The sequence below is a fragment of the Neurospora tetrasperma genome, assembly GCF_000213175.1.
Source record: "Neurospora tetrasperma FGSC 2508 unplaced genomic scaffold NEUTE1scaffold_2, whole genome shotgun sequence".
In the NCBI taxonomy this organism is placed as follows: domain Eukaryota; kingdom Fungi; phylum Ascomycota; class Sordariomycetes; order Sordariales; family Sordariaceae; genus Neurospora; species Neurospora tetrasperma.
Window position 1 is genome coordinate 4,919,081 of NW_009799100.1, and position 25,661 is coordinate 4,944,741.

Below are 25,661 nucleotides of genomic sequence, written 5' to 3' on the forward strand. Positions count from 1 at the left end.
AGGGATTCGCTGTCGTCACGACCCAACTACTAGTCTGGCCCTCACTGGCTTATCTATGGGAGAGCGGACGGGATCCCGAGTTTTCCAGTGGGTATGGTCGTATGTGATCACTTTGGTTAATTCTTGACCTCATATAGTTAGGTGTTCTTCCCCCCAATCGGAGTCGTTCCATGTGGTCTTTTGGGTGGTGCGGAGGGCAAGCAAGTATGATACGGGCCGGCACCACCCACTTCACTACAAGTGCGGTTGCCTGATGTATCTGCGCTTGCAGCTATATTTACAAAGCTTAAGCACTTTGCGCCTTACCTTGATCAATCTGTCGGTGTCCGTCGAGCTCGAAATAAGCGAAAGGTTGCGGACTCGGGGATCGGGACGCGAAGTCGGGGATTTTTGGTCGGTCGCGCCAGTCGGACACCTCGCTGCTGTTGATGACCGGATTGCAGTGGCAGTTGCTGAAAAGCAGTTACTTACACGGGTTATAAACTAGCTCTAGGTAGTAACTGCCTCCAAACCCGTTGCCAGGCCCAGGCCCGAGCCGTGATGCAAGGGAGTTCCGCGGCCGCTGATTTAACGAATACACTTAACTACACGACAGCCGTTGACTAAGGAAAAGGGGCAAGGGTGTCTCCAGCTCTAAGATACAAAACGACGCTTGGGACCTTCAGATTTCTATTTTGAAATTATAATGGAGGCAGTGCCTCTTGAAAGTGCCAACTCCGCGTTTCACTCTGGAGTCAGCTTCGATCCGCGGAGAATTCATCAATCCAAATGCTGTCCGCTCACCCTTCCAACCTGTCAGCAGAGCAGGAAAGCAACCAGTAATGGCAACTCTTCTACTATGCTATTTTGATGTCAACCACAGCCGACCATAGTTTTGTCCTCACTCAGCAGAGAGTCCATATCACCACGAGCCCCTGACACTGGCTCCCGACAGCACCCACATCATTTATGACCTGTGCTCCATGCTCAGATTCCCACGGGCAACTAGGCAGCTGGGCTATCTATTTGACGGCACCAACTCATATCACGCCTTGGTGGTCGTACCCACGGGGACATTCAGCCCGGAAATAGTGGGTCAAGCCGTGAGCCTAGGACACATACTTGCAGGAAGCACTTCTGAAGTAACTGGTCCAACTACCATTCCAACCGTGGCACTCCGTTTTCCTCCTAGAGCTGCAAGGCTGAAGATTGCTCTAGCGGTTGCCCACTCGCTGCTTGAGCTATTCCCAAGTCCTTGGTTTCCAAGAGACTGGGACAAGAACGACATCTACTTCTCTGTCAGACCAGACGGGAGCGTCAACACTGAAATGCCTTTCCTGATTCCCAGAAATGACACCAGCAATGCCCAGAACCACAAAGGCAGAGAGTCTGCAGCAGAATCAACGTTACATACATCGAGACCTCATGACCATGGAGATATCTTGCTCAGCCTCGGCATCTTGATCCTCGAAGTCTGGTTCGGCCAGTCTCTCGAGTCTCAGCCTTCGTGGGAAGCCAACTTCGGCCCTAATGGCAAGGAAAAAGAGTTTACCAAGTTCAACGCCGCAGCAACCTGGCAACGGATGGTTGGGGATGACGGTGGCCTGTTGCTGCACAACATCACTCATCGATGTGTTTACGGCAACTTTGACTTGGTCACGTTAAGCTTGGAAGACGCAAAACTGATCAAGGCGGTTTATGAGAACGTGGTCATGAAATTGCAGTGTTTTTATCGTGACGTATTTGTCTCTTCTTGGGAGAGGTAAGGAGACAAGAGAGTGAACAAGAAGGAAACTACACGGAGGACAAAAACAAGAAGTACAAACTGAGGGAAAGGTGACCGCCGCTCAGCTTCAATTTCCCCTCTATCCTTGAGAATTAAGGAAACAAAGCTCAACATAACACATGACGATCGTGTCTTTGTATTTACCATAATCCCCAACGCTAAAATCTGTCCGAGTGAGATCGTACACCTTGATGAAACGGCCCATGCCGCATTCCGTCATTCCAGTCCCATTTCCAGGCAATACCGCCCATATCAGAGCCATAAATAACGCCTTATTTCAGCTCGGTCTAAGCGAAACCCTAGGGTCTCCATCATGCCTTCCCTATGGATATCTCCACCATCTGCATGGCAACAACACTCGGTCTTGCAAGGGTCCATATTGGCGAGAACCTACCTGGACGAGGACAGACTGATGCACAGCAAGCCCCCCCCCCCCCCCCAACAAAAAAAATGACCACTGCGGAGCTGGGCCCAGAAAAAAAAGAATAGAAAGAAAAGTAAAGAAGAAAAAGAAAAATAAAGGGGGGGGGGGGAGGGGGGATCCGAGAATATAAGGGACAAAGATAAATAAAAAAAACAGGCAAAAAAAGAATTGCTTCATGATCCGACCCAGGCTCGATCTGGGGACCTTCAGTGTGTTAGACTGACGTGATAACCAACTACACCATCGGACCAGCTGTTGTTATTGGTAGAATTTTGCCAAAAATGGGTCTTATATCAGTAGCTTCCATTTTGGTTGCGCGAGTCAGTTCTCAGCAAAATCTCGCTAAAACCCATCAACATCACGATCTTTCCCCTCTAACCTCAAATGCCACCGGGAATCGAAAAACAGTACGCTATAGAATACCATGTCTCTTTCTTTTTGCTCAAATACTTACCGTGGTCACTTACTAAGACCCCCCTACGGGTGTGAGAACAGCCTGTCCAGACCCTGACCGTCATCCTCTTGGCCAGATGCCAGAAAACCGCATCATCTGCCCACTGCATACTGCTAGTGCTCTCTCTAAAACGTTCATTCACCATTACACTACAAATACTGATTTTTACTAAAAAGCCTTATCCGCTCGTCACATCTTTCTGTCTCATAACTAGGTAACTCCCTTCGCCCATCACGTCCTGCCCACCCACACTGCCTCATTCTTCCATTTCCACCGCTCAGCTCCCAAGATAAGCCCTGATAGCACCCTGCAACCTCCCGGCACCCTCGCCCACCATCTGCGTAAGGTTCTCCAAATCATCGCTGGCAGTGATACCAAACTTGCGAATGAAGTCCTTGGCGGCAGACTCGAGGTCGCCGTAGTCTTCGGCGGGCGCGTCCTCCTCGGGACGGCCAAAGTAGGCATTGGAAGAGATGGCCTGGGCACCCTCGAAGCCTTGTAGACGGGCCTTGGTCTCGGCCTTGACCGAGGGGTCGTAGTTGCCCTTGTTGAAAAACTCGTCCGAGGAGATGGCCTTTTGGTTGGCGAACTTGTTGCGGGCGTATTGTTCTTCGTCGGCTGTGTTGTTTCGTCATATTAGCAGGAGGTATAAAGAGGGCCAAAGAAGAAAAGGGGAAAGAGAACATACCCTCACTAGCCTTAATAGGCCCAACACTTCCAAACCCACCCGCATTCTTCTTCGCCGCCGCCGCTCCTCCCGCGCCCACAGCACCGGCACCACCGGGCTTGCCCACCATACCGAAACCTAGCTTCCTGACACCCATACCCAGCCTCTCCACCTCAGCAGCCGACTTCTCCTGCGCCGCGGACCTCGAACTGGAGGAGCTGACTGGCGCCGCAGCAGGGGTGATGATATTGTTGGTCTTGGTCTCGGCCTTCTTCGCCGCCTTCTCCTCCTCCGCCTCGGGATCGTAACCCAGCTTCTCGATGCGCTCCGCCTCCTCCTTGGCCTTCTTCTCCGCCTCGTCGAAATCGATCAGGTCCGCCGAGATCTTCTTGACGCCCAGCTTAGCCGCGGGCTTCTTGGCGCCTAGGATGCCGCCGCCCACCTTGCGCGGGCCGCCGGTGGTGCTGCTGCCGGGGGTAGTTTTCCTTAGGGCCGCGGAGGTAGTGATGCGGCTGGCGGCGGGGGCGGGAGTGGGAGCATCGGAATCGGTCTTGGAGAGCGGCGAGGAAGTGCGCTGGATGTCCTTGCCGTTGCCGAGGAGCGGGGAGGCGGTGCGGCCGATGACGGGGGGTGTGGAAGTGCGGGAAATGGGTGGCGTGGGCTTCTTGATGGCGGGCTTGTCCCACGAGGAAAAGAAGTCGTCGTCGGGCTCGCCGGCCGGGGTGTTGCTGCATGTGGCGTCGTCACCGTCGGTGATGACGACTTCTTCGGGGTATCTGGGTGGGAGGCAGACAGCGCGTCAGCATTCCGTTTCATGTAACGTGTAATAGAACGGGTTTGTGTAACTGAGGGGTGGGGGTATTGCATACTCGCGGGCGTCCCTAGCAGCCCTCTTCTTGAGCTCCTCCTTGTACTTGGTCGCGGCAGCAGATTGGTACTTGGTCTTGGGGTCCTTGCTGTTCAAGGCGGCGGAACCACCGTTTTGCTGGAAGAACTTGGTTGCCGACTCATTGCCGCCCACCTTCATGATCCGTAGCTGATCCCATTGCCATTCTGTACAAGAATAAGGTTCGCGTTAGCGGGCGGGGTGTCGCGTCGTGAAGTAGAGATCGAGAGGACACATACGGTCGAGGTTAGTAGACCGCACAAAGGAAATGTGAACGCCGAGGTTGCGATGGTTGGCCGAGCAATCAAGGCAGAGGTAGATGCCAAAGGGGACCGAGGTCCATGTTGGGTTCTTTTGGCCGCAGTCGAAGCAGATCTGTTGTTGGTGGGAGGGAGGCAGCAGTTAGCTTTCTGGATGTCTAGGATCGATCGTTGCTCGCGTGGGCGCATACCTTGTTGGCTGGCTTCGCCTTGAGCTTCTCAAACAGCTTGAGCGACTGCTGCTTTGTCGCGAGACCGCTCATCTTGTCGATCGGGAGTCCGGTGATCGTTCGGAGAGGTATGTCTGTCCTTTGCCAGGGTTGTGATGTGTCACTAGATCTCGACTGTCGTTGTTGATGACCCCTTTGCTCGGTTAGGTTGTCAGGGTCGGTAGTAGGTGCTGCCGTCAGGGGGAAAGGTGAAAAAAGGGGGCAGAAGGGAAGGAGACGGGGAGCCCCAGCGGAGAGAGCCGGGCTGCCTGGCAACCTACCTGTAGTATGTATGGTATTGGAACGTCCACTGGAACGCTGTCAGACTCAGGGCAGGGGCCACATTTCTTTGTGTTCCCCAGCCAGAGTCAGACGCTTGCTCAGGTTCGCCCTTCCATGCGGCTTCTTGGCGCCTTGGCACACAGTCCCGTCTCTACACTAGGTAGTGGAGCGCAACACGGACTCCACCCCTCGCCGGGAAAGATGCCGTGCCGGCAAACGGTTCCAAAGCTTCATCCAACCGCAGCTCATCACAGCTTCGTTCGGACCTCTCTCATTGAAGCTCTCATAACAATCGCAAACGGCTGAAACATTGCCGTTGAAATATGGGTGTTGTGTTGAAGCCTCCATGATGAAAATGCTCACAGGTACTTCGGCTGGTGTGAGGCTTCTTCTGAGCCCCGCCGTGGTCCGTCAACAAGCAACCATTACCACAGCTTCGAGAGCAGCTAGCGTCATTCTCGTCTCATCGCGCCGGCAATATGCGACTACGCAAGAAAGTTCCAAGAGGAGATCTGTAACGCCCTTCAATGATGATGGCCATGTGCCCTGGACTCGGCTCTCCACCGGTGAAAAAGCCGGGCGCGCCGTCCAGCAAACGTTCAACTTTGGTCTGGTGATTTTGGGTGTAGTTTTGACCGTACGCTTTTCTCCAATCCATCGCTCACTCTAGCGTGTGTTTGATACTAACTCTACCACACAGGGAGGAATCGCCTACCTACTCTTCACCGACGTGTTCTCCCCAGAGTCCAAAACCGCCTACTTCAACCGAGCCGTTGACCGGATCCGTGCCGACCCTCGCTGCGTCGCCCTTCTTTCGCCCGGTGACCCAAAGAAGATTGCTGCTCACGGCGAAGAGACGCACAACAAGTGGCGCCGGGCGCGGCCGATCGCGGCAACAGTCGAGAAGGATAGCAGGGGTGTGGAGCATCTAAAGATGCATTTCCATGTTCGTTGCACTTCTCCTTCTTTTTCTTCTTCTTTCCCCTGTTTTGTTAAAAAGTTGTTGTGATGATGGGGCTAACACTAAGAAAAACAGGTCGAAGGACCAAGAGGTTCTGGTGTCGTCGGGCTGCATCTGACCAAGCAACCGGGTCACTGGGAGCATGAGTACCAGACATTTTACGTGGATGTGAGGGGACATCAGAGAATTTACTTGGAGAATAAGGAGGCAGAAGTGGCGGCTGCTAAGAAGGGTGGCAACAAGGAGTTCAAGTTCTTGGGTGTCAAGTGGAACTGAAAGGCTTCCATTCGCTTGTATGAATATTGGGTTAAGGCTGTTGGTCATTGTTGCAAGGATGAACGGCGATGCAGTGGAATATGGGTTTGCCGGTTAGTCTTGTTTCTTTCAATGAGTAGGTTTGCTGTTTTCGGGATGTCATTATTATGCGTCATGGAGGCTTAGCATCGCACGTTGGATATGAGAATAAGTCTGCAAATTGGAATTAGAGGACTTTCCATTATATGCCCTCATCGTTGGTACGGATATCAAGACCGCAGTCGCTTGTGATCTGTCCTGCCCTTCTCTTTTCCTGAATATCAGAGAGCTTCCTGAATGACCCTAAGTATTGTTGCTATTCCATCGCCTTCCGAGTCTTTCTTCGACAAGACCAGCCACCGATCCTTAGACCTGATCAGAATGATATTCAAATACAATGACCCTTCCTGTCTCGCCGCTCTGGCATGCTTGCGGACAAAAAATGACCTAAGCGCCGCCCATCATAAACAAGCCCAAACGCCGCCGGGTTAATGATGACCAAGGAGACACCAATAATGCTACACCAGAAAACCAATCACCGTTTCCTTTTCGCTTCGTGAACAGCACCTTTTTCCTTTCGCCCTTTTCCCCCTTTGATGAGTGGCCATTACGCCCAGCCAACCAGCGACTTTGTTTCTTGTCGCTACCATAGGCAAACTCTTGGTTGTATCGGAATCGATCCGATCGAGATGACGATGGCAGTCGTACCCATACAGACACCATCCAACCGAGAGATTACTGTCGGCTTTTTCTCAACAGCTTCCTCCGCAACCATGACATATCTGGCCGTTTGGGCCTTGGTGAAAAAGTCCATTTGGACAGAGCGACTAGTTAGATCCCTCTTGGCCCTCCATCTTGGCAATCCACTTGGACATCTGCGAGTACTTGTCCTCGAATGTTTTCTGGAGCCTCTCGCAGGCCTGCCACATGGGGTCCTTCTTGGCCCAGTACGTATAGCAGTTGTTGAAAATCTGGTTCATGTCGGCGAGGAATTCGTTCTCGTCGGCATACTCGTTGCGGTCCATCTTGGCCCTCATTGTTTGCAGGTCCATGGGCTTGGCCACCTTGTCGAAGTAGTCAGGCACACCGTCGGATTCGGGGTTAACGGGATCGCGGAAGGGGCCAACAAGGCGGGTCCAGAAGCCTGTGAGCAGAGTAAAGTCAGTAAATATGGCCATGTTGCTAAGGCGTCATTCGACATGGAAGAGAAAATTACCTGGGCCGCTGAGCATCCTCGTAAGGAGATCGTCGCAGAACGCCAGTTTCTTGGAGGTGGTAAGCTCAACCTCCCCATTAGCCACATTGTACTTCCTCTTCTGACCGGTCTTTGGACCAGTAGTGCTGGGCCGACCGGGTCCCTTGCGGCCGTTAGGCGTAGCCTTAGCACCGTTTGTGTGGCCAGCGTCGGAGTACCTGGCCCTCTTAGCAGGACGGGCCTGCTCGCCATCACAATTGGCGACGGCATCGTGCCAGCCTTGGTGGGCAGAATTAACGACTCCCTGTGAGACGGGCGAAGAGGGGGTTGCTGCCGGGGCCGGAGTCGCATCCAGCGAGCTCATGGCCACCACCAGCTCACTCAGAACTTCTTGGGGCAGCGCCTTGGCAAACTCTGCACGATCCTCAGAGGCCCGCATATAATCGGCTGCCCAGGAAAGCAGGAGCTTCCGGATGGATGATCCCTCGGGGGTTTCGTCCCACACCTGAACAAGAAGAGCGGTGGCGGGGATCGAGTTTGTGATTCGGCGGTACTCGATCATGGCATCGATCGTGGCGTCGCAGAGGCCGTCGATGCCCAAGCTGTGACCGAGCTTCCAAATGCCGATGAGAACCTCGTAGTCGGGAGGTGTGTCAGGATAAACATGGCCTGTGTAAAGATAGTGCTGGGTGTAACCGAAGACATCGACCGAGGCATCGCGGAGCTCGACTACGTCCTCGACCGACTCGTTGTTTGCCGCCTTTTCTCTGAAATAGCGCCTGTAGTAGGAGGACTTTGCACAGAGAAAGTCCTTTTGGATGCCAAAAGGCATGCCCTCGGGGCCGACCATGATGATAACGAAGAGAGCGTGTGGTTGACTGGAGCCAAGATGAGTGTTAGTGTCCGCTTCGCGTTGGGTCTGTTTCGAATGAACTTACAGCCATGAGAATGGAGGCTCGTGGAAAGATTCGACTGGCGAACGGGATGCTTCTTGTTTCACAGCTTCGACGGTGCCAGCTGCCTCGTTGCCGGCTTCTGTAGTGGCCTTATCGTTGTGGCCATCGTGTGTCTCGTTGATTTTTGGGTCGCTATCGACGCCGTTCACATCATCGGGTGTGACATTGAGGGCGCGATTTATTCCTGAGATATTCTCTAGACATGAAAGTGAGAATTCGGAGCTGAGAAGCCAAGGACAGTGTTTTGTAATTGACCAAAATGAGACACGGACCTAACATCGCGGCCGATGCAGGACGAAGCAGTGAGCTTGGAGATGGGGTAAGACTTACCAAGAACAGATCTAGCAAGATCTTGACAGGCGGTAGGCGAGGCACTCATGTCTGTCAAAATCCCCTGAAGAGAGGAAGTTGTAGGTCTTATTTCAACTTGAAGACGGGAAGTGTCCGCAAGTCGGACGGTGAAAGATGGAGACCAGGCCTGAGCAAGGGCGAGGTCCCTCTCAAATGATAGAAGGGCAGGGTGCGAGGATTGGGTATGGATGAGCCCGGGGCATTTGCGTGTCAATGCTTGATGTCCCGAGTTCGTATTGGGATGATGGTTGATGAAGGGAAAAGGGTGGAATGGGGCTTAAGTAGTCGAAAGTTGATCAAGTGAATATGTAGGTAAGAGCGCGGACCTGAGCTTGAACCTGAAGCTCCCGCAGAACCAAGCCAAGTGAAGGCTCAGTGTTGTGTTGTAGGCCACATTGGCCAATTGTGTCTCGTGTTTTGGCCCCACCCAGAGTATTGGTCAGTGCTTTCTGGGCTCCCTTTGCTCATCATCTCGTGGTGCACAGGCCACAATGTTCCTGCCAACCGCTCTCCCAATTGGGCGACAGCCTTCGAACCTCGACCGATTCCGTCACTTCATCCGCCGGCTGGCTGTATCGCCCATTCCACTTCACCTCCAACTTCACCTCACCTTCTTCACCTCCAGTCCTCCTTCTTCGACTGTCATCTCGTTCGTTCGTTCGTCTACTTACACGCATAGCCTTTTTTTTTTTTTTTTCTCCTCTTCACTTTCGTCCTTCAATCCCGCAAATTACTTGAGCACCTCATGCTGGCCAAACAAGCCCACGCTCGTGCAATGACGCAGCACAGGCAACAGTGTCCCGCCCCGCAGTGCTCCCTTCTCGCGATTCTCCCTTCTACACTCCCTCCGCCAACACCGACTCCGATCTATTCTGTTCATTCTATAAGAACATCAGGGCCCTATTCACCACAAACTAGGATACATCAACTCTTCTCAAGCATGTAGGCTGACTCATCCATATCGCAGAACACTCGCCGCTTTGTGAGGTGACAGGTACCCCCCAGTCGGTGAACAGTCGCCCAGTAAAGGGGGACTTCGTCTCTCAACCCCAAGATCACCATAGACGGACGCGTCTTCCGCCAATATCTGAAGGAAAACTCCATTTGGCCTGAGACAGGACTAACGCATCTCGACATGAGTCAGGTCAGCAATCCGTGTCTAACCACTTTACCCCTTTCTCGTTTCGCCGAGTGTTGCGTCACCAAGTATCAACGCCATCACCGCACAACCTGAATCAGGACACGGGACACGCTCAATTTCATCATTCCATCAACTCATCGCGATCGGATGTCTATTCTCATTCACATCCCTTTTCAAACTTCGCCGAGAGCTGTTACTGCAGCAGCAAGCCCGCGCAAAATGTTGGCGTCGGTGCTCCACATCAACCTCACACGTATCACCACTCAAAATTCAGCATCACCACATCCGTTGGACATCGAACGACCCAAACACCGTGATTGAAAAGCCGACCTCCAAGACAATGACTCAACAACAAGATCAAGGGCGTGTGGCTCAGTTGGTAGAGCGTTCGCTTAGCATGTTCCTGAGCATGCGAAAGGTCCTGGGTTCGATTCCCAGCTCGTCCACTTCTCAATCATCTTCATCCCCACTTTCCGGGCGTGTGGCTCAGTTGGTAGAGCGTTCGCTTAGCATACTCACCTGTATGCGAAAGGTCCTGGGTTCGATTCCCAGCTCGTCCAAAAACGGTTAGAGATGATTTGGGATTCATTTTTGGTGGTATTTCACTTACTTTTTGGTTTACTTATCGATGCTCGGCAATGTTCGAGTCCTAGAGGGGCAGTCCATCCTTCTTTCCACGACCTTTGAGCGGGGATTGATGTGAGTACTTCATGATGCATTACTTCAACACGCTGTCAGTTCGCTTGCAGTACATGATGAACCTTTTCATACTCCTCGATACAACGAACGCCGGGCTGGTGTCTAGAGTTCGGGAACATGTCAATGAACAGGTTCATATGAGTTGAACTTCGCAGGCATAGCCGCTCAAGTCGAGACCACAAATCCTTTCAGACCTATCACTTAGGACTCGACCTACGAGCTCACTTTCGCGGATCGTCTCTAATGACACACTTGCTGCAGCAGAACAATTTCCCTGTGTAAGTACTTGCGAGCACCTTGTTATAGTCGATACAGGTTTCTTTTTAAGCGTATCTAGCAGCTATTACAGACGGTGGAAAAAAAACTTTCCAACACATTGTCACACACTCACCCCTGAGCTTGCTGAATAACATTTCCTACTTCTTCATCCGTGTTGCTACTTTCTCATCCCATCATTCATACGCTCATCGGTTTCCAATGACTTCCCAACCAGTCATACGGATGCACCAAGGAGACAAGAAGGCATTTGCTCTGTATCCAGAACATCTATAAAGCTCCTACGATCCCTTAGTTGGCAGTCACCCACCTAGCTACTATCACAATAATTAGCTCTGTTGCTCAAGCATTATTAAAGACAGATACCTCCAACCAAGATATCCTTCGTCATGTCTGAAACCAACACCTCCCCCTTCGAATTGCTCACGGCACATGCATCCATAACCTTATTCGCGGCATATGCTAGCGCTGGGAGGCGCCCGTTTTCGATGACCTTGCCTCAGCTGATGCAGTACTCAAAGCTGGCGACGTCGTACCAAGTTGATCGCGGGCTGCTGGGGATCCCGATGTCAGGCAGGTCGTTTATCAGCGTCCTGCAAACGGAAATGAAGGATCAGTAGAAATTCCTGTAATGGGGTGGGCAGGGCGCTGCCGCAGCGCTTGCTAAGCGGCTTGCTGGACGGCGCATCGAAATTGACCGAGCGCTTGGTGAAGGTTGGGTCTTGCCCGTACCTGGTTATATTGGGGGAGATTAGTGAAGTTCATCTCGTAGAGGCAAGTGGGTGGGTAGGATGATACAAGGCTTGACGGCGGTGAGACAACGGGATGGCAGACGGGAGACGACTTATCAGGTGAGAGTATCGTTGGCAAACTCAGTCTGCTGGATGACTATGAGGTTTTTCCCCGGGAGGTGGAGCGGAGAGCGGCGGAGCCAATACAATGACAGCGAGGAAGGAGGCGAAGGTGAGATGCAGAGTAAGGTAGGTTGATGGCGGTTTGTGAACAAGTGTTCCGCTCTTCTGTTAGCTTTCACTCCCAGTTTCGCGAGCTGCGGCTTCCATTAAGAGGGTCTGGTCAATCGTACCGGTTCGAGAAGCTTGGAGAGATGAATGGAAAGGCGAGTGGTAGGCTTGGTGGTGATTGTTTTCACAGTTATTCAAGCAGCATGTGCTGCTGCTGCTGATGCTGAGATATTTTGGCAAACAAGTAGGATATCGCCGGCCATTTTATACCCAACTCCTCAACTTCGCTCACGATCTCCATGCTCTCGGCTCGGGTCGTTGGCTTCATGCCACAGGGATTCTCATCTCGAGCCTAGCAACATCCGCATCACCATTCAGCCGTTCCCAACTCATCCTGCCTCACTTGGCAAATATCAGCTCTGCTTCCAGACTTCCCTCCGTTAACATCACCGCAATGCCCCATCCAAGTCATTTGTGCTGTGCCACTGGTCGATGGTATCTTCGTCGCCAACTGCACCACGCTGATTGCCAAAGGCAGGATCTTTTGCATGGATGAAGAAGTCTAGCTCTCAACTTAGGGCAGACAAGTTTTTCAAGGCTGTGACTGAGTTGTATCGACTTGTATCGAAGCATCTACCGATTTCAGGTTAACTGCAACTCTATGTCCACTACGTTGGGTCACTGAACCGCGCATTCAGAACCAAGAAGACAAGAACCTTTTCGCAGGCTACTAGGCAATGAACGGGACACTATTTACTATTCGGATCCCATGCAAAAAGAGCCTTCTGGGGGGACGAAATCCCTTTGGTTGTCAACTTCGACGATATTACAACTACAGGTAAGGCTTTCTTTCACTCAGAGAGGACGTTACTCTTCTAGGCGTTTGGAACCAACTGCCCGCTGTAGTGTAGAATAGATAGCGTCAGCGTCAAACGGCGGGTGTACTGAGATTTCGAACGGCAGGCACGTAGTAGGATTATTGAAGAGCTATTGACTACTCGAAATGAACTATACAATAAAGTTGTCAAGGCTTGATGCTAAGAATCCATGTATGAGCGAACGGCTGGACTGTTGGTGAAGAGACAGTGCAGGTGGCCTCTTCTACGAACCAATATGGCAGGGGACCAGATGGTAACGAAAAAACCCATCCTTGATGCAGCAGGTAGGCGGAAAAAGAAGTCATCGTCGAGATCGTTACATACAAGATGACCTCACCGTAGGAACGGTAAGCTGTTGCTAACGTGAGTTTATTAACGTGACTTCCTTTGTGAAGCTGCCGCCTCGTTATCTTTGCCGCCGGCTAAATTGCTCTAGATAAGAAATAAAGAAAAAGAAACGGGAAATAAGACAAGCAAGATAGCCGTTGGAAGAAAGGAGAGATCCAAGAAAAAAGGAAGAGAATTAGAATAAAAAGACATACAACACCAGGGATTCGCTGGTCGTCACCGACCCAACTACTAGTCTGGCCCTCACTGGCTTATCTATGGGAGAGCGGACGGGATCCCGAGTTTTCCAGTGGGTATGGTCGTATGTGCTTTGTTGCAGGCAAAAAATGCATTATATTCCCAAGATAGTCTCCCAAGAGCATCGCCGAGGGGGCCACTACCATCTCGGTCCGTAACATATCTGTCTGGGTCTCCATCTACCCCAAAGCTATGGTTAGGCCAGAATCGTCAAAGATAAGGAACATAGGATACTTGTGGACATTGTCGAGTCTCAACAAATAACTTGTTTCCAGCTTTACTAACAAGAAGCCATCCGCAACAGCAAGAATCAAGATCCAGAGTCCAGATCGTCTGCGCTAGAAACACAACGGATTCTCCCCACGTCTAGCATGGTCCCATCCCCCACACTCCATCATCCGATGTTTGTATGCGGCTCAAGGGCCGTTGCAACGTTCGGAAGCCGCGGGGATGTGACCATGTGGGGCCCTCGGTATCAGTATCGTTCGAGGTATGGTTTGAGATTTGGAATTTGTTGAGGGGAAGCTGCACGGGGGCCGGCGGAAATGGAACGGGCCGAACGAGATTCAGTGAGGGGCAGAGATATGCTCCCTGAAGAATGAGGGTGTGTGTCCCCGAGGTCTCTTGTAGTGTAATGTATGTGAAAGGAGAGTTTGAAGGGTATGGTCCGAAGTCTGAAGTGTCAGAAACTGAAAATGTCGTCAAGTGGAAGGTGTCGTTGATCCGAGGGAAGAATGACAGACACAACAACCAAGCCAGGGAAGTCCCACTTGTAGGGCGTAGCGCATGTGAAATTGTGGGTTGGTACTTTTGTCCAGGATAAAATAGCCATTTTTTTTTTCTTACCTTTTTTGACAGGTGATATCTGCCGATTTTGTCGACCTGGTTGCTCCGGTTAAACGGTTATTATCAAATTTCGGAGTCTGCACCGGGAGAATAACAAAGTCTTTCATAGGCCTCCCGAGCAAAAGCAAAGAAAAGCGTACTTTTTGTTTTCGTCCTGTAATGTAATCGTATTTAACATTTTGTGTTTCGGACATTTTCGTCACTTGTGTCGAACACACCAAACAACCATCATCGATCTCAACCACCAACCACGAACATCAGCAAGCACCTCCCAAACACCAATCAACCAACCAACCAACCAACCATGGAATCAACCCCTGCGTCCGTCAGCTGCGCAAACACGTGTGAAACAACGACACCTTTCAAAACTATGAACCACTCAACCCGACGCACATAATACTGATGGCAACATCGATTCAGTCCTTCGTTCGTTCGTTGGGCCGTTCTGCCCTACCCGTGCCACCAACGAACAACAACAACAACAACAACAACAACAACAACAAGCCTCTTTGACAATTACCCACAAATGGCTGCCTGCATCAAACAACCGCGACAACTCCAGCATGTACAACCCCACGGGGAATCGTCCCTGCATGGCCGGTCGGTCTGCAACTTCATATCTGCATACCACAATCTGTCCTTGCGGAAAAGGAAGGTGTCATGGGCACGTATGTATCGATTTATTTCTTTACCCTCTGCGAACAGGTCCATCCTTCAAACGAGTGTGTTATCGCCGTACCGTGTCAACCTGCATGTTGTAGTATCGTGTCGTTCCTCGGTCGTTGGGTACTTCATCCCTTTCCTTGAGCCTTCCTCCAAGTGGTGGTTGATGAACTTCCTAGCTTGGCTACTCCGCCGGTGAAAGGTTCGAGCAAGTAAATCTTAAACACGGCAGGTACCGAGGTTCTTGTTAGGACTGGAAGTTGAAGATAGGATACAGCGCGGCGACGGTTAATAACAGTTTTGCCGGTTCCGACTTGCCTCCCTCTCGCCATCCAGTCCCAGTAGGTCCCAGTCCCAGTTCCGGTACTATCACAACTAGTCCCAGTTTCATTGCCCCGTCTCTGGACCGCGGCTCGAGGCTCAAGTCGATGTCGTCCGAGGTGTGCAAGTGGACCTATCTGGGGACTCCAGATTCCAGACTCCGGAGGAGTCCAGAAGCCTGGGGGTAATTTGGGGTAATGTACAGGGATTGCACGTGAGAAAGATACATACATAGGTACGTGGAGATATGGTGATTCCTGGGACAGACAGACAACATTCATACGGCCTACGGAGGGTTGTCCAGGGGACTTGATACGGGCCACGAGGCTTAAGTCGAGGACCGGACATGAAAAATGAAAACATAAGATGGCCAATTATGTCCCCAAATACCCATGTGAAAGTCAAGACACTACCCGACAGATCGGAAGTGAGAGTCCAGCAAAGCAACTATTGACTGGATTCGGACATTGGACCCTGCCAAGCACGCAATCTACACGTGTACATACAATTTGGGGCACTGGGTTTAGAGAAGGAAGATAGTACGCACTGTGATCTGGACCCTATTCTAGAGGTCTTACTTACTGCTGGTGAGAGTCCGCATAAAGTTGACATGTCAGGTTTGACATGTGATGGGACTACACGTGTAATCGATATAAGCTCGACGGAGGTTAAGGTAGGTACTTAGGCAGTGTGTTCTGAGAAGCTACAACGAACATTAACCTACCTCGACCTAAATTTGTGTGGAAGGGGAATGCTACGCCGCATGAACCGCGGCCTCAAGGCATCCTAGAGCTAGAGGATGTAGTATACGCCCTTGGGCACCAACAGTTGAGACTCATCTTGACACAAACCTTTGTTAGAGTTCTTACTCTTCACACCCTCCCTTTGTCCCGGCCATTTAGAACAAATCAGCAGTGTGCTACCCAAATCTTTTACTTCCACGTCCGCCGACCACTGACTGTCTCGTATCTACCTACTGTCTCGCTCGTGGCGACCATGTCATGTAGCTACCTAGGTCGCTACCTTGGTGAAATCGAGATTATCCTGGACGTAACACAGCATAGGCTCAAGTTCGTCCGTCCCAGTTGAGCCGCTAAGCCGCCGAGCCGAGCCGCTGTGTCACCACTTCTCACCGTTCGATTTCTCCCCGTCGGGTAACTGAAGAATGGAGATGGACTTCAGCGGAACGGTACATATACGGGCCGGGCAAGGACTGATACACATATAACTATGTAGGTATTGAGTTGATTCGATGAGTTGGAGTTCCCGCATCTGATTAATGGCTGCTACGATCCAGATGCAAGGTCCACGTTCGTTCTCGACTATTGAGTTCAGGAGCAAGCACACCAGATAACTGGCTGACGGTACGGCGTACCTACGTAGGTATGTATACAATACATTTTATGTCACCTCATACCTCTCTATATTAGACGGCTGTTGTACAGGCGGCAGAGCCGCCGCATTGAGCGACATACAGATCGGATCGGCCCTGCCACCTTGACTTTGCAAGGCAATGGAAGGCAAGCAGCAAGGAGGAACACAATATTGCGACTCTCGCTTGTCTTTGGCGAGGTTCAAGTTTTCCTGTTTTCCACATTGGCTTTCGTCACATTCAATTTTCAAGATGGAATTTTTGCGCGCCCCTTGGAACGAAGCCGGATGTGAGGCCCCGACTGGACGTCCAACCTCGGGACGGCAGAGGTAGCGAACCTTTCGGAGAGGAGAAGCTCTTTGACCGGTGACCGCAATGGCCCTCCTCGGCAACGCAGTGGCTTCTTTATTCGGAACTTGGAATGAGCCATTGAGACCGGTGCAACTCCGGAGGTGATTGCTTGTCTAATGTGCCGCCGCCGTGTGCGGAAGCATTATGAATCATCAATCATGTTTGAAGAGATCTGGTTTCGGTCGACAGATCGCACGATGCCATGCAGTTGAGTGGATAGTAGGACAGGACCCTCAACTCCGTAAGGTAAGAAACAAAGAACGAAAATAACACGGAACAGAAAAGCGTTCCCTTTGTTACAACCGTGTGTTGTCGATGCAGCAGCAGCACCAACAGCCTTAGCCGCAGCCGCAGCAGCAGTTTCCCTAGGGCCAGTTGCATTCAGTTGTTGTCATTGTTGCATTGCCCCTGAGCAAGTTGCGTTGCTTCATTGTCCAGCAAAGCACTGACTACACTACACTACACTACACTACACTAGTGTAGACAGATGGAAATAGTCGGGCCTAAGAGACTTCGTAATCGATCCAGCTGGTTTGAAGTTCCCTTGCCTTTCGGACGGACCCGATCCGGCCTGGTATGGCCTCGCTGTCTCGCGCTCTCTCGCTGTTTCCGACGGACCTTCTCACCAGTGGCAGTGAAACTTGAAGAGGTACGGTCCACGTGTAGTGGGCGGGCGGTGCCAGGGGAAATTAGGCAATTGGTGATGGTGATATTCTACCACGGCTTCACCTAAACACGTGTCCGTTATGCAATTGTCTTTTGGCTCCATCGTGAAGTGCTCGTATTAGTGTTTGACTACGACGAATGGAGTCTTCCGGCTGGATCGTACACTACACTGCACACACAAATCTGCGTTTCGGCATCACCAATGGATGCTTCGTACAGCCCCAGTGCCGTGCCGTGCCGTAGAGGTATCGTCTGATTGGAACGTCTCAGCTGTACGATTGTGCCTGAAACTTTGGCGTACGGTATCAATATTACGTACCGTAAGTATCAAGTATCATTGTTACAAACAGCGGGTTGCTTGCCTAGGATTCTGGACTCCATCTTGCTCTTGGCAGGTAGCAGGGCCTGGTAACAAACAAACCCTCATCACCCCCCTCAACCCACACAGACATCCCACACGCCCACAATCAGCCCGCCCCCAAAACCTCAAAGAGAGAGGGAGAATCCCAATAGGAAACCCCGACGGATTCCCCAGACCCCCGTTTCAACTGCGCCTGCCCCGGCTCCTTGCGAGTTGCCAATCCCGAGTGGGAAAGAGAAAGTAGAACTGAGCGCCAAGGACCCCCAAGGCACCGGCATGCCCGTGCCCCGGTTTTCTTTTTTTTGTCTTTCGTTTTTTTCGCTTTCTCTGTTTTGAGTGGAGAAATTGCGGAGCCTCTTCAAAATACCATCGGCAGATGATGCCGAGATCCGGCATAAGGCCGAGGGAGGCACCGCCCTCATCAATTGGTTGTTGGTCCGATTTTAATCGATTCATCATCCCAGCAAGCGAACCTCGACCGAACGAGGCAGAGAAAATTTTGAGTTTCGATGCCATGCGCACGTTCGATCGCTTGATTGCAACAAGTTTGGGAGATGGCGTCGGCGCATCAAGTAGAGATTTCGCCGCAAACCTGGTCCCTCCTGATCCCCCCGTGGGGGCCCCAAACACCAGCAACCGCAATTGATTCGGGGAAACACAAAACAGAAAATTTTGACAAGGAGGATACAGAGACAAAGAGGCCATCAAGGTTCCTGCACGGAGTTTTTTGTCAGATTATCGCACGGGGTTTTCTCCATACCTTTCTCCATCGCATGAGCCTTGCTTGACGGTCATGTCAGGGGAAGCCTGCTGTTGCTCCAGATGCAAAGAATGGAGGGGCGCCAGCTCGGCGAGAGGCCGAGGGAAACTGGAAAGGTGGGGCGCTCTGGAGAATCCGGAGACAAGCTGGAGATGAAGAGATGTCATGAAAACTGGGGAATGGTAAGACCAGCGTAGCCTTCAATCAGGGGTGCATGTTACGATACCAGTGATACCGAGTGTGACCGGCAGTCTCGACTCCGTTCTCTGCGTGACTGTTGGATTCTGCGGCTCAGCTGTGGCTAAGACTCACCAGTCGGCCTGAGAATCCTGAATCTCCCGATCACGACCAAAGACCTTACTGGCGAGCTGTGATTCGTCCGCCGTGGTGTTGAAGGCGGCGTCTGCGTCTTCGTCACCTGCATCTTCGGCTTTGTCAGATCCCTCTTTCTCCTCTTCTGGCTCCTCATCCTCTTGATCGCTTTCAGGCTCTGGGACAAGAAGGATGTCCTCGCTTCCCTGCCACTGCGAGGGCGGAGGCGGCACGGCTTCGTCGTCCTCTTCCTGCCAACCGTAATCCTCATCATCGCTATCGGCTATCTCCAAAGTGGTGTCACCCAACTTTCGCTTCGTGCTCGGTGTAGACAAGTGGTTCGGTAGCGGTTCACTGAAGTCGTATTCGACTGTAACCAAGCCGCTCTGATATATGACATGTCAATAACTAAGCAGACTTGTAACTGGGTGGGGAGTAGGTTTACCTCTTCGATATCAAAGGCGCAGATAGTGTCAACAGATGCTTCGCTAGTCTTCCCATTGAGTTTCTGCGCTCCAACAAGACGCAAGCCTTGCACTTTTGCGTCACTGAACGCTAAATTGCGGTACAGCACAAGTCTGGTAGAAACTCCCTGCTCCCATACGCTGGCGTTTATAGCCGGCACAAGAGTTGCTCCCCGTTCTACCTGCATCACCTTTGTTGCGCATTGTGTGAGAACAACGATAGCTATGTCTCTCGTGGCGGCAAGTTTCTGAAGTGCGCCGATGATGTACTGCAGTACTTGCAACCTCCGAGCGGAAAGAGATGGAACTTTGAGACTGTCAGACCAACGCCATGCTTTGCTTGGGTGGGGGGAACGTACCTTTGTCTCCTTTATTATCCACCATCTTCTTTTGCTCTGGTGTCCTTGGAAAGGCATGATTTACCAGCGCGGATAAAGAATCGACCACTATAAGCGATGTGTCTTGCGGTATGCAGCTCGGCGTAGGTCGACATAGAAGAGCGATCAAGTGAGGTAGACTGAGGCATGTGTAGTGCGTGAGAGCATTGAGGCGCTCATCGACTGTCGCTTCTTCCTGTTCCCTTTCCTTGTCCCTCTTCACTCTGGAGCCAAGGACAGAGCGCAGACGCTCAATTGGAACTCGGTGAAATCCATCTATATCGGGAAGTTAGGGCGAATGGTTAGTGCACCCGTAGGTTGACAGCACAATCACTGCATAAACGGACCTACCTACCCAAACGACACCTTTGCCCTCACTCAGGCAGTTGGCTGAGAGTTGTATGCTGTATGGTATCAGTCAAATTGAGAAGCCACTTGCTTTCCTTTGATGCGAACGGTCAACTCACCCGAAAGCAGTCTTTCCGACGCCAGGAGGCCCCCAAATCTCAGTAACTTGACCCTTCTGTATTCCTCCAGTGACTGTTTCGATGTCTAGACTCGGTTTCAAAGCGGCATCGAGGGCGTCTAGGCTGGTAGGGATGAAAGGCGAGTTGTCTCCATCGTTCAGGTCATCCAAGGCATCGGCAGCGGAGACGGTAGGCATGCGATCTTCACAGGATACGTCAGCGATTGGGGAATTACGTCTACGGTTATCAGGACATCTCACGCGTTGAAGGGAGATCATCGAAGCTGGCGACATCATGGCCATGTCTTTCGTGGTAATCCATCTTGCCCGGAGAGCGTGGGCTGGGTGACGGCGGAACAAACCAGTCTGGGTGTAGGTAATAACGGCACCGTCCAAGTCGGAACAATCGGGAGCGGAGAATGATAGGGCAGCCCCGTTTTTCCCGGCGGTTGCGGTCACTGTCCAAAGCTCGGCGTCGGCTGCTACGGTAGCGCGCACGCCGGAAGGCGGCTAAAGGGCACTTGGTGTAGATCCGGGGGAGTTGAGGACTCGACGATCATCGGTGTTCCGGCCGGAGCGCGGGGAGGGTCGCGGTTTCGCAAGGTACGTACACCTCTGCCGGCATTTGAATGTAAGGTTAGCGTGGTGAACTGCAAAGTGGCGATAACTTTATCTTTCGTACGAAAGATGGCTGATTTGCTCACCTCCAATGTCCTGAAATTTTCAAGTGGCGGCACCACCCAAACAAGTAATATGCCGGCAGAGGTGTAGTGTAGCTGGGCCACCTTGATCTTGCTGGCTTGGTCGACGTCAGTCTCGTCGCGACGTTGGAGATGCCAAGTAGTCTATTTGGAGAGCCGGTGCACATCCCGCGGGGAGAGGGTGAAAGGGCTGGTATGTACGTACCGTTACGGTAATGGTCATTCAGCGTTGCTGAATTGGGACGACGAACGGGGCAAGTGACAGACACATTTACAGCCAGGCCAGCGACGTGCATGCGCAAGGCTGGCTCCAGGCAGGTCCGGCTCTTTGACAGGATCTTATCGATACGTACTGTTACGAGCACTCCGTTTCATACCTTCCGTGGTTGAAATTTCCAGGTTTTCTTTTCGGTCCGTTGTTCTTCGAACCAGAACAGATCACGACCATCTTCAGCTGATAATCCCACGATCAGTCGAAAGTATGACGTCTCCTCACATCGACGAATCGGTACATCTGACGAAGTCCATCGCTTATCACATCAGTCCACGACAATTGTTGAGACGGTTCGGATGGTCTACCGCGACATTTTAGTACGTTCTTAAAGCTGCTAGGGATGCTCAACATTGGCCCTTCCTTGGTGGGAAGTTATTCACAGGCTGGATGATTTCATCCGCATGTGAGCACCGAGACTAGACAGTCCAGAACACGAGCTTTCAAAAGGCCAAGTCCCAAGACATGCGAGTCTCGTCTCAGTCTTTGGAAGATCTCGCTTTGATACGGTTTCCCGTATTGAACACCACGGAATTATGTATTGATGCCATGACCATGAATTCCTGAACTCGGCTTTCCGCCCACAATGTCCGACTGTTTTCAGGAGTCTTCCCGTCTGGCTGCACTGCTTGTGCTTCATCATGCCGATCCGGCTATTGTTTTACGTGCCTTTTCTCGTCTCGTTTGATGACAACTAATTATTTGTCAATCAAGCTTCGAAAACCGTCCATGCCATCCTAGACTTGCCTAAGCCCCCTTAGCTTGGAGAAGAAGAAGAAAAGAACGAAAGACAGAACATTCTAGCGAGCCCCTTTTGCCCTCATTTGTGGGAGTAAGCCCAAAGAATGAGCTTTTCGCTCGTCACGAAGCGAAGCAAGGGCAAGTTGCTCCCGCGTAGTGAATTGAAAATGACGAAGACGACGAAGATTGATAATATTCCCCGGCTCAGCCCGGTTACCAGATTGACTCAGTGTCCCACCTCCCACCTCCTAACCCTCCAATTCAACCCTGGTGAGAGTGAGGCTCATCTCGTACACTACTAATGTTGTGGGGTTAAGATCAGCATTATCCCTAATGGGGAAATTAAGGAGAAGTAAACTATGCTCATAGAGGCATGGCCGTCGTATTTCTCTCCCCGTGGGGTCCGGGGAAGCCGTTCGCCCTACGGAGGAACGGTGATGGATGGTGAACACTTGAACCCTGTCCTGTCTGTTCCGGCGTGGATTTTCTTCCTTTTTGCCTTTTCTTTTTCTCCTTCTTTCCTCGCCTCACCCTTTCAGATGTCTTGGCTTTCCAACACTTTTTAGCGTCTTGTAACTGCGTTACACATGCAGTCGTTTGGCGCAAGTACAGAAGTGCGTATGTACTGGTATAATGGAGTATTACTTAGTACCGCCCGGGTGGCCAGGCCGAATCCCAATGAACCTCGAGGGGGAAAGGGGAGGGACGACTGTGTGTAGTGTAGAGGGCTGAGAAGATGAGGCTCCTTGTCTGGACCCTACAGTATCTTGCAGTCTGATCCCCTTGGCCCTGACAGGGAAATTGTTGAAGAAAGATGAATTATCTCCACATGGGATTTTGGTGTTGATGAAGAAAGGGGCATGTGACATGGGGAAGAATAGTTCAAGTTGTCCCCTTGTTTCATTAGTCGTTGGAGTGTCTCTTGATCAGCCATTTGTTTGGACCAAAACCTATGCCAAGCCTTACCCAAACGAAGCTCTAGTATCAATGATTGAACGCCATCGATTACCGTTCTGTTTCTTCGAGTGACGTTTCTCAGATTGCTGTTGTTAGTCTTCTCCCTCGTTGAATGTCTGAGGCCGAGCGATATATTTTATTGTTGCTTTTCGGTGTTTCTGGTCACGGTATGACTGAGCCGCCGCGATGCGAAATTTTCGTCAGTGCTAGGTGATATGACAAGTATATCGAGCACGAGCGTCATCATTCCTTACGCGGAAAATGTCGAGTGTCATATGAAGTTCATCACAAGACGGATAAATTCCTCCATACCGGTTTTTTCCCTCTCACTTGCCTGACGAACTTCTAACAAAGATGTGTAGCGAATGAACCAACCATCATGAGGATACGCTGTATATGAATGCGAGTTGAAGGACCCAATGTTGTTTCTGTAACATTTCACAACATAACATGCTTGATGGCTTGTTGCCAGCTGGTTTGCCTGGCTGCACTCACTGATGAGCTCACGATCCTTCTGCATTTTCGGAGCGTTCTCCCTTTGGACATCACTGATAGGTCCTTGATAGTGATGCTTGTCGGAAAGGACACCCGGGGCCCGGATCTGCGACTTCTGTCTGAATCCCAAATAGGGTGCTGCGAAGCACCTGCAGTTGTGACTTGTGTGGTTCGTGCACGGGGGCCCTTCGCGAGGAGGACGACGTTCAGAGGCGTTCTTGAAAGCATGGTGCCGCTTAATGTAGAAGCGAATCTACCTAGCGAACACGGCATGCTCCAACGGGATAAAGCCTCGACTTTGTTCGGAGGAGGTGAAAGCGCGAAGGTAGTGTAGTGAATGTGACGGGGTGATGTTTCCTTGGCGCTAAGAACTGTGGAAATTTGCCCAGGGATGAGAAGCCGGGGGTTGACATCACCGACATCACCGGCGGCGATTACCGTTCGGAGAAAAGGGACGGAATGAATTCCATCTCTCTTCCTTTTCTGGCCTAGGGGGGCACATCCCCCAACTTTCAAGCACACCGACCCCCCATCCAGCACCAGCAGAAGCTCTCAATTGAGATGTGAGAGCCTTTCTTTCATGTGATCGGAGGGGCATCATTTGTTTTTCCCCAACTCCCCCGCTCGCTCGTTAGTGTTTTTGAATTGTGCCCATCGTCAGCTAGCACGGAGCACCAAAAGGTATGAAAACAATCAACTCCTGCTCCTCAGTTATTTCCCCGGATCATCGTCGCAATCTCCTGCGTCTCCGTTTGCTGGGTCCCAGATGATCACCTCACCTTGGCTTCGCATGAGGAACTCCTGACTGGAACGTGCCTGTTGCGTGCACGGGCGGGATTCAATGTATGGCGGGCAAACAATTCACCCACATCTGATCCCAACCACTCGGCGGCATTGAAGGCTATTTCAGACACTTTGGAAATGTGTCAAAGTGCTCAGACTCGCGATGGTGGGCCAAGCTTTGCTCGGTGCGACTCGGCGCTTCCTGTCGTTTGATATCAACAAATTGGGGGACGACAAGGGGAGCAGCAGGAATGCACGACTGAAGCTAAAAAGCTTGTCGTGGAGAGGTGTGTCCGGGATGGTGGGTACGATAACTGGAGATAGCAGGTAAACTTTGGACAGCCAATTGCTCCAGACACGTGTACCGACATTGTAAAATTCATCTAGGTGGCTACCCGTACGTACGGTACTGTACGTCGGTACAATCAAGTATATTACCCCTTGGTACCGATACGGTAAGTATGTATACTACCTACCTTAGGCCAAAACCCGGCATGTCCCTATTGGGGATATTACGACCGCCTGTAACATGTGGCCCCCGCGCTCTCTTTCAGGGCTTCCTTCCCCCAAAAGCCTGCAACAGGTAAGCCTGGGCAGGTGAAGGTACAGTTCCCTCCATGATGGCGAACGGTCTTGGAAGCAGCGCAGCGGATCCGTCGGGTAAATGCGTATCGCACGACCAGCCGCGTCGTCGCTTCCTTCCAAAGCCCTACGACAACAGCTGCTATCCCGGCGAAGCGAACCAAGGCATCAGGGACCACAAGTCTCTTTGCCAAAATGTGGCAATCGTGGAGGAGGCTCCTGACATGGAAATCCAGATTGCAAGCAAGAAAAAATTTCTTTTTGAAAAGCTTTCCAGTCTGCCTTCTACCCGAGTCGCGCCTTCCTTGCACTTTTCTCTCCCTGCGTCCGTCTTCCGTTGTCTTCTTTCTTGTTTCTTTCGCCGCTGCCGCGGAGCTTCGGGGAAACTCCAGGTATTTATTCGGCCTTTCTGTGGAGGCTTGTGGTAAACCTTTCACGATACCGCCCCATAAGGTGCCTCAACCCCAGACTCGGTTTGGAGTCGGTCAAACAGACCAATGACTCGCGCTAGCGGTATCTTTCAAACTTGCACCTTTTCAGCTGTGGACGGAAAATGCCTCTCCGCAAATTCACCGTGACCATTCCGGGGAAGGCAGTCGTTCCTGGACGGTTGCCCTTGCCATGTATAAGACCGATACGGTTCCGACGGAAAGCCTACCACAGTATACCGGGAAGATGGCTGTCCGACACGGTGAAGAGAATGCGACAAGTTCTGGATATCTTCAAAAGTTCGGTGAGATGATCGCTGGCTCTCCCCATGATTCAGAAGCCGAGCATCCGCTTCCCCAGAACCTGGAGTACGGCGGGGATCCGGAGACCCCGTAGGTACACCTCTGCATGGATATGATTTGTTAGCGTGGCTTCTGGGGGTGGCAAAGAAGCTGAACTCTCGTACAATAAATGTCTGGCGTGGCCCTTCTTTAGCCC

General features: G+C 51.6%; 7 protein-coding genes across 7 annotated transcripts; 4 read left to right on the forward strand and 3 right to left on the reverse strand.

The window, feature by feature from the left end:
* Positions 1–962: 962 nt before the first annotated feature.
* NEUTE1DRAFT_136860 (uncharacterized protein) lies at positions 963–1,745 on the forward strand (the record flags this gene model as incomplete). The annotated part of the gene is made up of 1 exon (XM_009851725.1): positions 963–1,745. The coding sequence occupies one exon, from the start codon at positions 963–965 to the stop codon at positions 1,743–1,745; it is 783 nt and encodes a 260-aa protein (XP_009850027.1).
* An 883-nt stretch (positions 1,746–2,628) lies between these two features.
* On the reverse strand, positions 2,629–4,831 carry NEUTE1DRAFT_80252 (uncharacterized protein; the record flags this gene model as incomplete). The annotated part of the gene is made up of 5 exons (XM_009851726.1): positions 2,629–3,261; positions 3,332–4,086; positions 4,180–4,363; positions 4,436–4,571; positions 4,648–4,831. 5 exons carry the CDS (start codon positions 4,717–4,719, stop codon positions 2,921–2,923), a joined length of 1,488 nt encoding a protein of 495 aa, XP_009850028.1.
* Positions 4,832–5,302: 471 nt separating this feature from the next.
* NEUTE1DRAFT_80257 (mitochondrial import inner membrane translocase subunit tim-21) lies at positions 5,303–6,407 on the forward strand (the record flags this gene model as incomplete). Its single annotated transcript, XM_009851727.1, has 3 exons — positions 5,303–5,584; positions 5,648–5,893; positions 5,984–6,407. 3 exons carry the CDS (start codon positions 5,303–5,305, stop codon positions 6,182–6,184), a joined length of 729 nt encoding a protein of 242 aa, XP_009850029.1.
* A 92-nt stretch (positions 6,408–6,499) lies between these two features.
* NEUTE1DRAFT_99978 (uncharacterized protein) lies at positions 6,500–6,694 on the forward strand (the record flags this gene model as incomplete). The annotated part of the gene is made up of 1 exon (XM_009851728.1): positions 6,500–6,694. One exon carries the CDS (start codon positions 6,500–6,502, stop codon positions 6,692–6,694), a length of 195 nt encoding a protein of 64 aa, XP_009850030.1.
* Positions 6,695–7,029: 335 nt separating this feature from the next.
* On the reverse strand, positions 7,030–8,433 carry NEUTE1DRAFT_40069 (uncharacterized protein; the record flags this gene model as incomplete). Its single annotated transcript, XM_009850530.1, has 3 exons — positions 7,030–7,346; positions 7,419–8,275; positions 8,336–8,433. Coding segments are annotated over 3 exons (1,272 nt in total), but the record flags the coding sequence as incomplete, so codon positions are not given.
* Positions 8,434–18,893: 10,460 nt separating this feature from the next.
* On the reverse strand, positions 18,894–20,526 carry NEUTE1DRAFT_40459 (uncharacterized protein; the record flags this gene model as incomplete). The annotated part of the gene is made up of 4 exons (XM_009850553.1): positions 18,894–19,283; positions 20,094–20,142; positions 20,206–20,407; positions 20,466–20,526. 4 exons carry the CDS (start codon positions 20,524–20,526, stop codon positions 18,894–18,896), a joined length of 702 nt encoding a protein of 233 aa, XP_009848855.1.
* A 3,789-nt stretch (positions 20,527–24,315) lies between these two features.
* Positions 24,316–25,559, forward strand: NEUTE1DRAFT_109302 (uncharacterized protein; the record flags this gene model as incomplete). Its single annotated transcript, XM_009851729.1, has 5 exons — positions 24,316–24,439; positions 24,540–24,549; positions 24,634–24,735; positions 24,796–25,126; positions 25,275–25,559. The coding sequence occupies 5 exons, from the start codon at positions 24,316–24,318 to the stop codon at positions 25,557–25,559; spliced, it is 852 nt and encodes a 283-aa protein (XP_009850031.1).
* Between the last annotated feature and the right edge of the window lie 102 nt (positions 25,560–25,661).